The sequence below is a fragment of the Solanum verrucosum genome, unplaced genomic scaffold (assembly GCF_900185275.1).
Source record: "Solanum verrucosum unplaced genomic scaffold, falcon-dt-bn FXZP01000043.1, whole genome shotgun sequence".
Classification (NCBI taxonomy): Eukaryota; Viridiplantae; Streptophyta; class Magnoliopsida; order Solanales; family Solanaceae; genus Solanum; species Solanum verrucosum.
The window spans coordinates 146,310-159,928 of NW_026020181.1; the positions used below are offsets into that span (position 1 = coordinate 146,310).

Here is a 13,619-nt window from a genome sequence, read left to right on the forward strand (position 1 = left end):
GACAACCATCACTATGAGCTACGTGATGATACAGCGTCTTTCCTACGCTACCAGAACTGTCCTATACCTTGTCGGGGTATAGAACACCTCAACTAAGTTGATCCACTAAGCTATGCTTTAAAGTAAGAAGGAATCATCTAAAAGGTATGACCTTTTAGCCATGTTGGCATACATGGTTTGTGAGGATTTTGAGTTGTCTGAACTCATCCTCATATCGGTGCTCAATACTACTCCCAATAATATATAACTCATGCTCAAATGTTTAAAACATAACTCTTTCTCAATTTGAGTAATTACTCAAAAGATCCTCTTAAAAGAGATAATACTCTGAACTCCCCTAAACTTGTAAACTCATTTAGAAATTGATGTTTCACTCTTTTAAATGTAAAAGGATTATATAGTTGGAATTACTTAGTTTCCTTATACTCATTTTGAAACATGAAACTCAACTCCCCTCATCCTCATACTCATTTACTCAAGACTTAGTTCAAATCTTTAGTTAATTGCATAAAGGGTTCTCAACATTGACTCAAAATGTCCTCTTGAACTTTCCTCTTAACTTTACTTTAATTTAAAAATGTAAATTAAGAGATGTGATTAGTATATGCATTATCTCTCAACAATTAATTAAGACTTTAAGAGTTAATAATAAGAAGAGAATGCAGGTACAATTCGACGAAACACACATGGAAAGAAGGACGGAAGAGTAAGGGACCTGGACACCCTGGCGCACTAGGTGGCACAGGACGCCAGCCCTAAAACTATTGAATAGTGTTCAGGATGCACTGATTGGCCCACCGCTACAGACCCGGAATTATTGGGAAGTAGTCCTGGCGCAGTGGTGGTGCGCCGCCCCACACCCATGCCGAGAAATCTAACGAATTTTCCTTCAATTTTTTAGGTCCTAACTCATCTAGAATCAAGTGATTTCGCCCAAACTCTCTTTGAACCATAAACCCAACACAAATTCAATGAAATCCCACACAAAATCTATCAAGAGACATCACTCATTCACAAGACCTCACCTGAAGAACTCAAAACCTCAATTGTTAAAGAATGGAGCTAAAACTCAAGAACATCTCAAGAATCTTAATACAATCAATTTCGAGAACGAATTCATGAATAAAGTTACATGATTGGCCTGAGGTAACAAACCCAACACTGTGAGAAGCTTACATACCTCGAAAGAACACTAATTCTTGGTGAAATCCTCAGTTTTTGAAGGAATGTTGGAAACCCTTCTCTTTTCTCCTCTTGAATTTTGCTCTAAAAATCCCTAAGAATTTTGGAATATGGAAAAGTGGTGTAATTATGATTAGACCTTTAACTTGGGTGTGAAAAAAAGTTTTAGGCTTAATGGGATAAGTAAAAGATCAAACTACCTTTTCCCTTAAACGAATGAATAACCTTTTCTAGAGAGACTTCACTCTAATGGCTATAACATTTTACTCAGAGCTCGAAATATAGCAAAATTGGTGGCGTTGGAAAGAGGACTCAAACAGCTTTGATTTGATTCATCATGGGCCACATAATTTTTTATGTGCTAAAAGATATGGTCGTCTGAAGATGACCCAAAACTTAAAAATTGATCATCTGAGGTGTTTAATATCTCACCATTGGGAAAATTCGTCATGGAATGAGATCACATAAAGAAGAACATGGGTGGGAAGCATTTAACAACCCCAACCCAACACACAACATGCAATTAACATAATTCAGCATATCAACTTAAAGAGTACTTTACAAGGAGTTAGTACCTCGGTTTGGAATTTTTTCGGAAGGAAAAATATGAAGGTATCTCTTCTTCATAACCTCCTCAGCCTCCCAAGTGGCTTCCACAACAACTTGATTCCTCCATAAGACCTTGACTGATGCAACTTCCTTAGTTCTCAACTTGTGAACCTAATGATCAGAATCTGAATGGGAACTTCCGCATAAGATAGGTTGTCCTTGATACCAATATTCTCTGTAGGTACAATAAGTGAAGAATCGCTCAAACACTTCTTTAGCATGGATACATGGAACACCGGATGAAATGTTGCTAATTCTGAAGGTAGCTCCAACTCATAAGCTACATTGCCAATCAACTTGGATATCCAGTAAGGACTAATATACCGAGGACTGAGTTTTGCCTTGTTACCAAATCTCACAACACCCTTGATAGGTGAAACCTTCAAGTAGATCCAATCACGAACTTCAAATTCTAAGTCTCTTATCCTAACATCAATATAGGATTTCTAATGACTTTGCGCTGTTTTTAGCCTTTTTTGAATAATCTTCACCTTCTTCATGGCTTGATGAACCAAATCTGGCCCTATCAACTCAGCTTCACCAACCTCAAACCAACCAATAGGCGATCTACATCTTCGCCCATAAAGAGCCTCATACGAAGCCATTTGGATACTGGAGTGATAGTTATTATGTATGTGAACTCTATGAAAGGCAAGTGATCATCCCAATTACCTTTGAAGTCTATGACACATGCCCTCAACATATCTTCTAAGGTCTGGATTATGAGCTCAGCTTGACCATTAGTATGAGGATGAATAGTAGTACTCAGGTTTATCTTCGAACCCAAACCTTTCTTGAAAGACTTCCAAAACTGAGTAGTGAATTGTGCACCTCTATATGAAATGATAGACACAGGAACTCCATGAAGTCAGACTATCTGATCTACAATCACCCAAATCGAATCATGTTGCCATCAAGACCGGGGCAAGACGGTAATGAAATTCATATTAATCATTTCCCACTTCCATTCCAGAAGATCTATATTCTGGGCCACACCACCGGGCCTTTGGTTCTCTACCTTTACCTATTGGCAATTTGGGCACTTGGCAATGAACTCTGCAATGCACCACTTCATACTACTCCACCAATAGACTTCTCTTAAATCGTGGTACATTTTTTTGGAACCGAGATGGATTAAATACCTAGAACTATGAGCTTCTTCCATGATTCTCTCTTGGAGCCCATCCACCTTTGGTACACACAATCTACTTTGGTATCTCAATACACCATCTCCCCCTTGTTCAAAAGCCACCATTTTTTGCTTATGAACATTCGCCTTTAATTCAAGTAAAATAGGGTCTTGGTATTATTTCTCCTTCACTTTAGACACTAGTGATGATTCAGCCCCATTTCACCACAAATCCACCTTCATTGGACTCTAGCAAATGGACTCCCAAATGTGAAAGTCTGTGCACTTCTTTAGCCAATTCTTTCTTACATTTCTCAACATGAGCAGTACTTCCCATAGAGAACCTATTCAAAGCATCAACAACAACATTAGCCTTACCCAAGTGATAGAGGATACTCATGTCGTAGTTCTTAAGCAACTCTAACCACCTCATCTATCAGAGATTAAGCTTTTTCTGACTGAATACATATTGGAAATTCTTGTGATCGGTGAACACATCTACATGAATACCATAGAGATAGTGACACCATATTTTTAGAGCAAACACTACTGTTGCTAACTCGAGATCATGAGTCGAACAATTCTTCTCGTGAATCTTGAGTTGTCTCGAGGCATAGGCTATAACCTTATCATTCTGCATCAATACACAACCAAGTCCAACTTTGGACACATCACAATAAACAACAAAGCCTTTGGTACCCTCTGGTAGGGTCAGCACTGGGCAGTAGTTAACTGGGTTTTCAATTCATGAAAGCTTTTCTCACAAGCTTCAGACCATTGAAACTTAACTATTTTCTGAGTCAACTTCGTCAATGGGGCTGAAATAGATGAAAACTCATTGACGAACTTTCTATAGTAACCAACCAATCCCAAGAAACTTCTTATATCAGTTGGAGATGTGGGTCTGGGTTAGTTCTGCACTGCTTCAATATTCTGAGTGTCAACTCGAATCCCTTCACCAGATACAATGTGGCCTAAGAACGCCACGTACTTAAGCCAAAACTCACACTTAGAAAATTTAGCATACAACTCTCTACCTTTGAGAGTTTGGAAGTCTATTCTGAGATGACTAGCATGATCCTCCTCATTCTTCGAATAAATCAGTATATCATCAGTGAATACGATAAAAAAACATGTCAAGATATGGCTTAAACACTATGCTCATAAGATCCATGAACGTTGTAGGAGCATTGGTCAAGCCAAAATACATAACAAGAAACTCGTAATGACCATATTGGGTCTTCAATGTTGTTTTCGGGATGTCACTTTCCCTACTCTTAACTGATGATAGCCAATATGAGTTCTATCATAGAGAAGCAAGTGGAACCCTGAAGTTGGTCGAAAAGATCATCAATTCTCAGAAGGGGATACTTATTCTATATAGTGATCTTGTTCAATTAACGATAATATATACACATTCTAAGATAACCATCTTTCTTCCTCACAAAGAAGACCAGAGCTCCCCAAGGTGAGATACTAGGTCGAATAAAACTCTAATCAAGAAGATCCTTCAACTTTTCTTTTACCTCTTTTAACTCAGCTGGAGTCATTCTATATGGCAGAATAGAAATAGGTTGGGTATCTGGAAGGATGTCTATCCCGAAGATGATTCCTCTCTCAGTAGGGACTCCAGGAAGATCATCTAGAAAGACTTTTGGAAACTCACTCACAACTGGAACTGATTGAATAGGCGGTGTCTCAACACTAGAGTAATTAACTCACTCACAACTTTTTGGCCTTAAAAGCTTACATACCTCAAAATAACACTAGTTCTGGGTGAAATCCTCAGTTCTTGAAGGAACGTTTGAAACCTTTCTTTTTTCTCCTCTTAAATTTTGCTCTAAAAATCCCTAAGCTTTTTGGAATATGGAAAAGTGGTCTAATTCGGATTAGAGCCTTAACTTCGGTGTGAAAAATGTTTTAGGCTTAGTGGGGTAAGGAAAATACCAAAATACCCCTTCCCTTAAACGGATGAATAGCCTTATCTAGAGAGGCTTCACCGAAATGGCCATATTTTTTAATTACTTGGAGCTCAGAATTTAGCAAATTTGGTGGCATTAGAAAGAGGACTCAAAGACCTTTGATTTGATAACTCATGGACCACCTAATTCTTTATGTGCTAAAAGATATAGTCGTTTTAAGTTGACCCAAAACTTAAAAAGTGATCAAAGTCTGACGTGTTACAGTGTATTACACATACAACGATGAGAGTGTAATAAAAGAGAGGTTTGTTTCTCAAACTAATAAGTGATAGTTTAGGTATAAAAGTCACACTCTCAATAGTTTAGGTATGAAACTAAAAAAATAAATATTTTAGGTGTGTTTTTTACCCTTAAAGCTACTTTTTTAAGTTAATCAAAATGGGTTCTAAATAACAATTAACAACAAACCCCTCTCTTATATTTTTCTCTCAACAACTTGTGCACACATCCCAATAAAAAGTTTAGAGCAGCAACAATGGCTTCTTCTTGCTCCATCAAAAAAGTTCACATGATAATCAAAATCATCTTCCTTAAACAAGTCGTCAAGCGATGGAAGGACACCTCCTTCGTCCTCGTTTTATTCTTTCTTACTCTTCCTCCAATTTTGGTGAAATGGAGCAAATTAATTTGAACCCCTGTAGCAATTGTTGTCGTGCATCTTTCGGTTATTGGTGGTTTATGTGGGGGTTCATGAGAATGAGCGTCGTCGATTACCAACATGATTTTTTGAGATCGAAGAATTGAAACAACATCTTAAAACTTGGTACTATTTTAATATTGGGGTTGTTATACCCCATTTTAACCAAGGTCAAATCAGTGTACAACAAATTGGTGGTTTCTAAATTAATTAACTTAAGAAGTTGCTACCTAACTATTACAAGGGTGAGTTAGGACACCTAAATTTTCAAATTGACTTCATTTTAAGGTCTTCTAACCAATTAGAGATTCTAAGATAAGGGTTCAATTAATCCTAAAGGGAAGGGGTAAGGCATCCTTTAAGATCCGTATAAAAATGGTTAACTGGCCGGACTTAAGTTAAATAATTAAGGTCTTAAAGGTGGTAAAAGAAAAAATTAATATTTTATAAATAAAATGAGAAAAACTTTAAAGTAGATATTATATAATAATATAAAAATAATATAGAATTGTAGAAAACTTGACATTTAGGGAAAACAATAGGTGATTTTTTAAAGATAGAAAGACATTTAATAAGAGGGCACAAAGGGACTGTTTCAAAACGTCTTTGCATTAGAAAAGATGTCCCTCTTTAAAAATATTTTTTTGTTTGGAAAAATAGATTCCACAAGTTCAGATTAGTCGGTTTTTGATTCAAAAGAAATTTGGGAAGTAACACGATAACTTCGTTAAAACTTAAAACAAAGGGATTTACTAAATGTGTTTCTAAGTATCTAAAGCCAAGAATAAGTAAATCCCCAAAACGCATACATAAACAATTAGTCACAAAGAGTTAAATACGAGTGAATGACAAAAGGAAAAGTAATAATAATAATAATAAAGTAAGACATCGTCATAGGCATTTCCCAAGCAATTCTTGCTTGTTTTTCTTGTTGTCAGACACGTTTAAAGAAGATTTAAATGAAGGATATTATGCGGGTATGGAGAGTCTTGCATCAAGACTCCACGTATTGCTCCAAAGTATCCATGCAAAGACAAGAAAAGAGAAAACATGAGTAATGGATAGAAAATACAATTCTCAAACATTCATGACTAAGATGCTTAAATTTAAAAAGAATCACACAACTAGATACATTAATAGAGGAAATGATTCAAGACATAATAGGCTTAATTAAGTTATGTTTCTAATATTAAGAGTTTTCGGGGAACAGTAAAAGAGCACATTTGATTAGTATTTTTCTTAGAATCTTTACAGAATGACTCCACAAACACAAACAAAGTAGATTATTCCTACTTCTTTAAATTAATACTTAACTTGAAAAAAAATAAAAATTTAAACCATATTTCAATTAGTTAAAGAAAAGAAGGTTTCAACATTTTCAAAGTAGAGGGGAATATCAAGTGATCAAATATATAACTTGATACACCCCTTATATCAGAAAATTACAGAGGATAAGCAAGAAGGAGACTTGAGTTTGAATATGGAGGAAATTTACAGCAAAACTCAAACGGAACTTAACTACGCACAACAACACCATTCCAAGTACTGGAAAATTTGTAAGGAAATTATAATAGTAAATAAAATGCCAAGGAAAAGGAGTTAGAAAATAGGAAGTTCACTTCTTACTACTACTTGAAAACTAAAAGAAAAGCCATGAATTTGAACAAAAGTGATTCCTGCAAATACTTAAAGCTTAACAAACCTTCAAACTAACTTCATAGAAATCTTGGGACAAACATAGTTATCGAAATAACTAGGAAAAGGCTATTTACGATTTTACGAATATCTACTTGACAATAAAACAGTAGTCAACTCTTAACTTAAGATTTAAGATCTTAAAAGTCCTAATATTATTAAGATTGGTTGCAATGAGAAAAGCTAAATGATAATAAACAAACTCAACACCTGGAAACAAATTCTATATTAGACCAATCCATGGTAGTGATTTCATCATAAAAACATGCCGAATTTAGAAAATATAACGACTCATAGGCATGACGACGAAATAACTCTACAACACATTCTTACGACAACAAAAATAAAATATGTATAATAAACAATATGCTATTCAAGATTCAACACGTTAAAATGAACCTGAGGATGAGCAACATTCTGTAATTCGAAAACTTTAAAAGCTTAAAATTACAGATTCGAGCAACATAAACAAATAGGGCAAGAGTCAATTTTTTTTTTTATCTTCCACGGGGCAGTGACTGAGGGCTTTGAGGTTTCGATTCCATGAGATTTAAAGCTTGTATAAACTGAAATAGAAGGAGAAGAGCAGATGGGGATTTTTGAGGTTCAAGACTTGGCCCTTTATTGAAGAATAGAAGGGGCATTTATAGATGAAAAAATCTGATTTGAGCGGGAATTCAATATTTCAAGCTTTAAACTCCATTCAAGACTCTCCATTCAAACTTGAACGTTTGAGAATGGGATCGAATCAATCTTCACGTGGTTGAGACAGAGAAAGCGTGACTTACTTCAGATTATACTTGAAAAAGGGGAAGATTTGCCTGTACTTTCGGTTTGGACAATCTTGAAGCATGAAATGAGGAAGAGAAGATGGAGACACGTCTGACATTTTCCAAGTTTGCACGAAAAATGGCGACAACTACTATCAAATGGTGAAAGAAGTCAATAGATTTGCTTGAAATGGAGAGAGAGGAGCGGCGCTACACACAGAGGCGAATCCAGGATTTTAAGAAGACGGGTGCACCATTGCTTTAAAGATAAGATAAAAAAAAATTTATAATAACAATAACTAAGCGAGCAATACATAAAAATTACATTACCACAAAAAATATCATCAGTTTACAATTGTACTCGATGAGACTTCATATTTTGAAAACGATCTATAATAGCATCATTACTTACATTTTCAAATATCTTCCGCTCTATCTTACAAACTAAACATCCATTCAAAAATTCTTCACCAATGCTATTACGTAGATCATTTTTGATGAGCTTCATTGAGGAGAATGCTCTTTCCACACTTGCCGTAGCAACAGGCAAAATCAAAGCTAACTTTACAAGCAAATAAACAAGAGACCAAATTTGATCCAATTTTGTTTGTGCCATCATCGTAGCAAGATCTTTAATCCCCTTCAAGTTGAGAAACTTGCTATCACACTCTCGAGCATAGACAATGAAACTATCAAGTTGATAACTGAGATCTCGAAGTTCATTATCACCAAACTCACTTTTATAATATTCGGGCCAACTTCATTATTCTTCTCTTACTAAAATTAGCAAATGAATCAACCGGATTCAAACTAGCCATGCCAAGGAGTAAGTCACTAGTCACAACATCAAAACGATTATTGAGCTCCTGAAGTTGCAAATCAATAACTGCATAAAACACTTCCACACGAAAGTGATGTAAATATGAAATTTCGGACTTCTTACGCTTCGATCTTGGATAGTCTTTAGTCATTTCGGGAACCAAAATATCATGTTTACCACAAAATGAAGAAACCTCATCCATCAAAGACTCCAAACCACTCTCTCTCATTGTTTGTAATCTTCTCTTTGAAAGATTAAGCAATCCCATAGCATTGACAATATCTTGATCTTTCTTTTGTAAAGCTTTGTTCAATTCATTTGTAAGAAGCAACATCTTGAACATCAAATGCAACACAAAGATAAATTCAAATTCTTGAATTTTATCTAAAAGGTTACCTGCCGCAAGTTTATCAAGATCATGTGGAGAATTTTCTTTCATATCTTTAAGCACATTAGCAATTGAAGAAAATATAATCATGAAATTTTCCAAGGTTTTGAAATGGGATCCCCAACGAGTATCATCCGGTCGTTGGAGGCCACGTTCTTGATTTAATCCTTGTCCGGTAAGAATTTCTCCAGATTTAAGCAATTCTTCCAACTTCTCAACTTGGTGTTGTCGAAGTAAGTCCCTGCGTTTAAAAGATGTCCCAATAGTATTCAAAACATTAGTGACAACATAAAAGAAATTTTTCACATCCGGATGTTTTTTAGAAAGAGCTACAAGTGTCAATTGCAATTGGTGAGCAAAACAATGAATATGATATGCAGACGAAGCATCTTGCAAAATCAAAGACTTTAGACCATTTTTTTCTCCTTGCATATTACTAGCTCCATCATAACCTTGTCCACGGAGTCTTGATAGGCATAACGAGTGATCCAAAAGTAAAGAGTAAATTGCTTTTTGCAATGATCTTGCGGATGTATCACCCACATGAACAATACCCAAAAAGCTTTCTATCAACTCTCCGTTTTTGTTAACATATCGTAAAACTAGTGCCATTTGCTCTTTATGTGAAATGCCCTTTGACTCATCAACTAGCATTCCAAAATAATCACCATTCAAGTCTTTAATGATAGCTTTAATTGTTTCTTTAGTACAAGCATCCACAATCTCTTTTTGAATTGTTGAACAAATCATCATATCATTTTTTGGAGCATGTTGTAATATCACCTTTTCCACATCCGGACGATTAACCCCATGAAATTTCAAAAGTTCAAGAAAAAGACCTTTGTAATCGGAATCTTCACTCTCATCATGACCACGAAATGGCAATCCATTTCTTAGGAGAAACCTTACCACATTGATTGAGGCATTTAAACGAATTTGATAATCACTTTTTGTTTTTTCACTTTGCTTGTGAAGAGAAGATTGAATTGATTGACGTTGATTCGCAAAATCAAGCATCTTATTCAAACATTTGTTATGAATACTATTCACCTCACCAACATGCAATCGAATCCTTTCCGGACCATGGTTCCAATTCTTAAAACCATCTTGTGTAAATGATTTTCCCGCATTACCACGACTTTCAAATTCATTCTTGAAGAGATAACAACACAAACAAAATATAGCATCATCATCTATGCTATATTCCAACCAAGCAGAATTTGGAGCATTAAACCACTCAGGATTAAATTGCTGATTACTAGTCCCAAATGTTGTTTTAGGATATACACGAAGTTTTGGTTGATAAGGCCCCATCAAAATATAATGTCTCCTCACAACATCTCGAATATTAGAATCATATTCAAAGATGGATTTTCTTTCTCCGGGATCCCGTTTGAGAGATCCAACCCCAAGAATACAATCAACATTTGAAGAAGAAGATGTAATTGTCTCTCTTTGAGCTTTTGGAGCTACATGTGAACTAACAGATAGATCGCTACTAGAACGTGGTTTCTTAATCAAAAATTTATCCATTTAGATATTCAAGGATAAATGTTCCTACAAATTCAAATAACTATTCAACTTAGTCACAAATTTTAACTAGCAAATTTAAAATAAAATAAGAGAATCGCATATCTTTCACAATAAAAAATAAGGGAATCACACCCTTGCAAGTTCAAATAAAATAGAGGAATCACAATCCTTGCAAATGTAACTAAAATAGAGGAATCACACCCCTTTCACATTTAACAATAAGAAAATCACACATTCATAATAAAAAGAGGACTTATGCCTCTTTTGCATTCGAAATCACATATTCATAGAAAGAAGAGGAATCACACCCCTTTCACATTTAAAAAAATAAGGGAATCACACCCATTTCACATTAAAAAAATAAGGGAATCACACCCCTTTCACATTAAAAAAGAAAGAATCACACCCTTCAAAATTGATAATATAATATGAAACACATTTCTTACAAGTTACATCCGCAAAATATGTAAGTTTGAGATAATCAATTCTTTAGCTATTGATGATTTCCTATTATAAGTAATGACAATATTTTTTTATATGAAAACCCTAAAATTAAAGTGATATATACATACATATATTTTTTTTGATCTTGTTAGTTTGTATATTAAAAAGAGAAATCATAAACTAAAATTACCTTAAACTTTGACAATGATGATTTCTCTAAATTCTTGACTTGAAGTTGGAGACTTGAAGTTCTTCTTTGTGTGGAAAATAGAAAACAAATTTGAAGAGAGAAGAAAAATATTGTTGGAATTTGGAACTTGAAAAGTGTGTGGAAAGGAACTTTTTTTTTTTTTTTTTTAATGAAAAATGTGTTTTTAGTTAATAAAAATAAATTGCAGCGAATTGGGGCTGCCTGGGATCGAACCTGCGACCTGTGAGTTGAAATTTTGCAGTGGTACCAGTGAACCATCCAACCATTTTGAGAACGGGTTCAACAAGTTTAAATTTAATATATTCTTTAATAATTATAGAAGTAATATATCGAGTTTAGTCGGATGACCACGGGTTCGGGTGACCCAAAATTAGTACATAAATTCGCCCCTGGCTACACATAGAGATAACCTAGTATTAGGTTTATTTGAGTGAAAGGGTTGTGGGCTGATGTATTGTAGCATAATGGGTCATTACAATGGGTTCTATTTTGGGCAAATTACAGAAATCACAAACTTTTAAGGTAATATTACAATTTATCCTTTAAAAGTTTATAATTACAGAAATCCCTCATTTTCGCACATCAGATTAGTGTATCAACGCTTATATTATTGTATCTCGCGCATCAGATTAATGTATCAGCGCTTATATTATTGTATCTCGTGCATCAGATTAATGTATCAGCGCTTATATTATTGTATCTCGCGCATGTATCAGCACTTATATAGCTCTGATACATTAATTTGATGCGCGAGATACAATAATATAAGCGCTATACATTAATCTGATGTGCGAGATACAATAATATAAGCGTTGATACACTAATTTGATGCGCAAAAATGAGAGATTTTGTAGATTTGTAAAACTTATAGGGGATAATGGTAATAAGTAAACTAAAATGTGGGATTTCTATAATTTTTCCTTCTATTTTAGGCAAATTTGACATTAAAATGGGGCTGAAAATCTGTAGTTTGATCAGATTTTCACATAAGAAAGGGGCTAAAATTTGGTCTTGTTTGGGCCTTATTTTTTTTTGGCAAATTCCCTTCTCAAAATGATTTCTTTGGGCTTCCTTATCTTAATAATTTGACCAATACATATATTAACACACTAAAAATACGACGATAAAATATTTGTAAAAGTAATAATATAGTAAAAATATAACAACATCTAAAAGTAGATTATTAATGACTAGGACGCGCAAAGAAATAAATTAGAGAAGAGGTGGGACAAAATTGGGTGTCAACAGGGGTTTCTTAGATCAAATAAATGGCGAAAAAATTGAGAGACTGAAAGCAGAGAATATGGGAGAAAATAAAGAGTAGAAGGAGATGGGGTGGAACAGTGAAAGGCTGAAGGGTTTTGGCCTCCTGCTTTTTGATCGACCATCATTGTCGGGAGACGATGTGCTACAATAAGTTCTTCGTCGAAGTCTATCAAATTATCCTGACCCCACTCGCTTGCTTCACTGCACTCCTTTTCTCAACTCTAGTGTTTCCTCCCTTTATGTACAAAACAATTTTACTGATGATTTTTTAGGATCTAGCTTTCCAAGATAATAGTATTTGTCACCAGAATAAACCACTGGCAATTTGGGAGCGCTCAAGGAGTTTCCAGAGTACAAGGAAACGCCACCAAATACTCTAATGGTGTTTTCTCATTGATTTCATCATTATCTATGCAAAAAACAATTTATGGAACCATGGCAGTAGCTTCCCATTTCCCTCTAATGGTGTTTTTTTCATTTTTGTTGGTTTATGTACATTGAGTTGTACATCAGTGTGCAAAATCTCTGTTTTTGACAACAATGGGAGGAGAAAGTTTGAAGCTTCACCAACGTTATTTAATTTAGTGGATCAGGTCCAAATTAAAAGAGGGAATCAATTTTTAATGGGTAATTTAAATTGAAATTATGGATTTGAGGTCGATTTTGTCACGACTCGAGCCTACACCCTGGACGTGGCCGACACTGGAGAACCATTGTTGGTCCCCAAGCGAACCCTCATCATTGCTGACTTCAAGCGGAAGACTAATTCAAGCATACAAAGCTTGAAACTTAATAAAATTCATTGAACTCAATTTCAAATGTTTAACTCAAATGAATAACTCTGAATAAAAATAATATATTCAATTTGCCATAAAATAAGCAAATTAAGTCTTTAAAACATTTAACAAAATAAATTAACAAACTTCTAAAACTCTACTGTCTATCTATGAAGC

The 13,619-nt window shown here is 34.8% G+C and overlaps 1 protein-coding gene across 1 annotated transcript; it reads right to left on the minus strand.

The window, feature by feature from the left end:
* Positions 1-3,131: 3,131 nt before the first annotated feature.
* LOC125829226 (uncharacterized) lies at positions 3,132-10,745 on the minus strand. The gene is made up of 4 exons (XM_049508475.1): positions 8,764-10,745; positions 8,417-8,708; positions 3,471-3,554; positions 3,132-3,353 (listed from the first exon to the last, which is right to left on the minus strand). Exons 1-4 carry the CDS (start codon positions 10,743-10,745, stop codon positions 3,132-3,134), a joined length of 2,580 nt encoding a protein of 859 aa, XP_049364432.1.
* Positions 10,746-13,619: the final 2,874 nt, after the last annotated feature.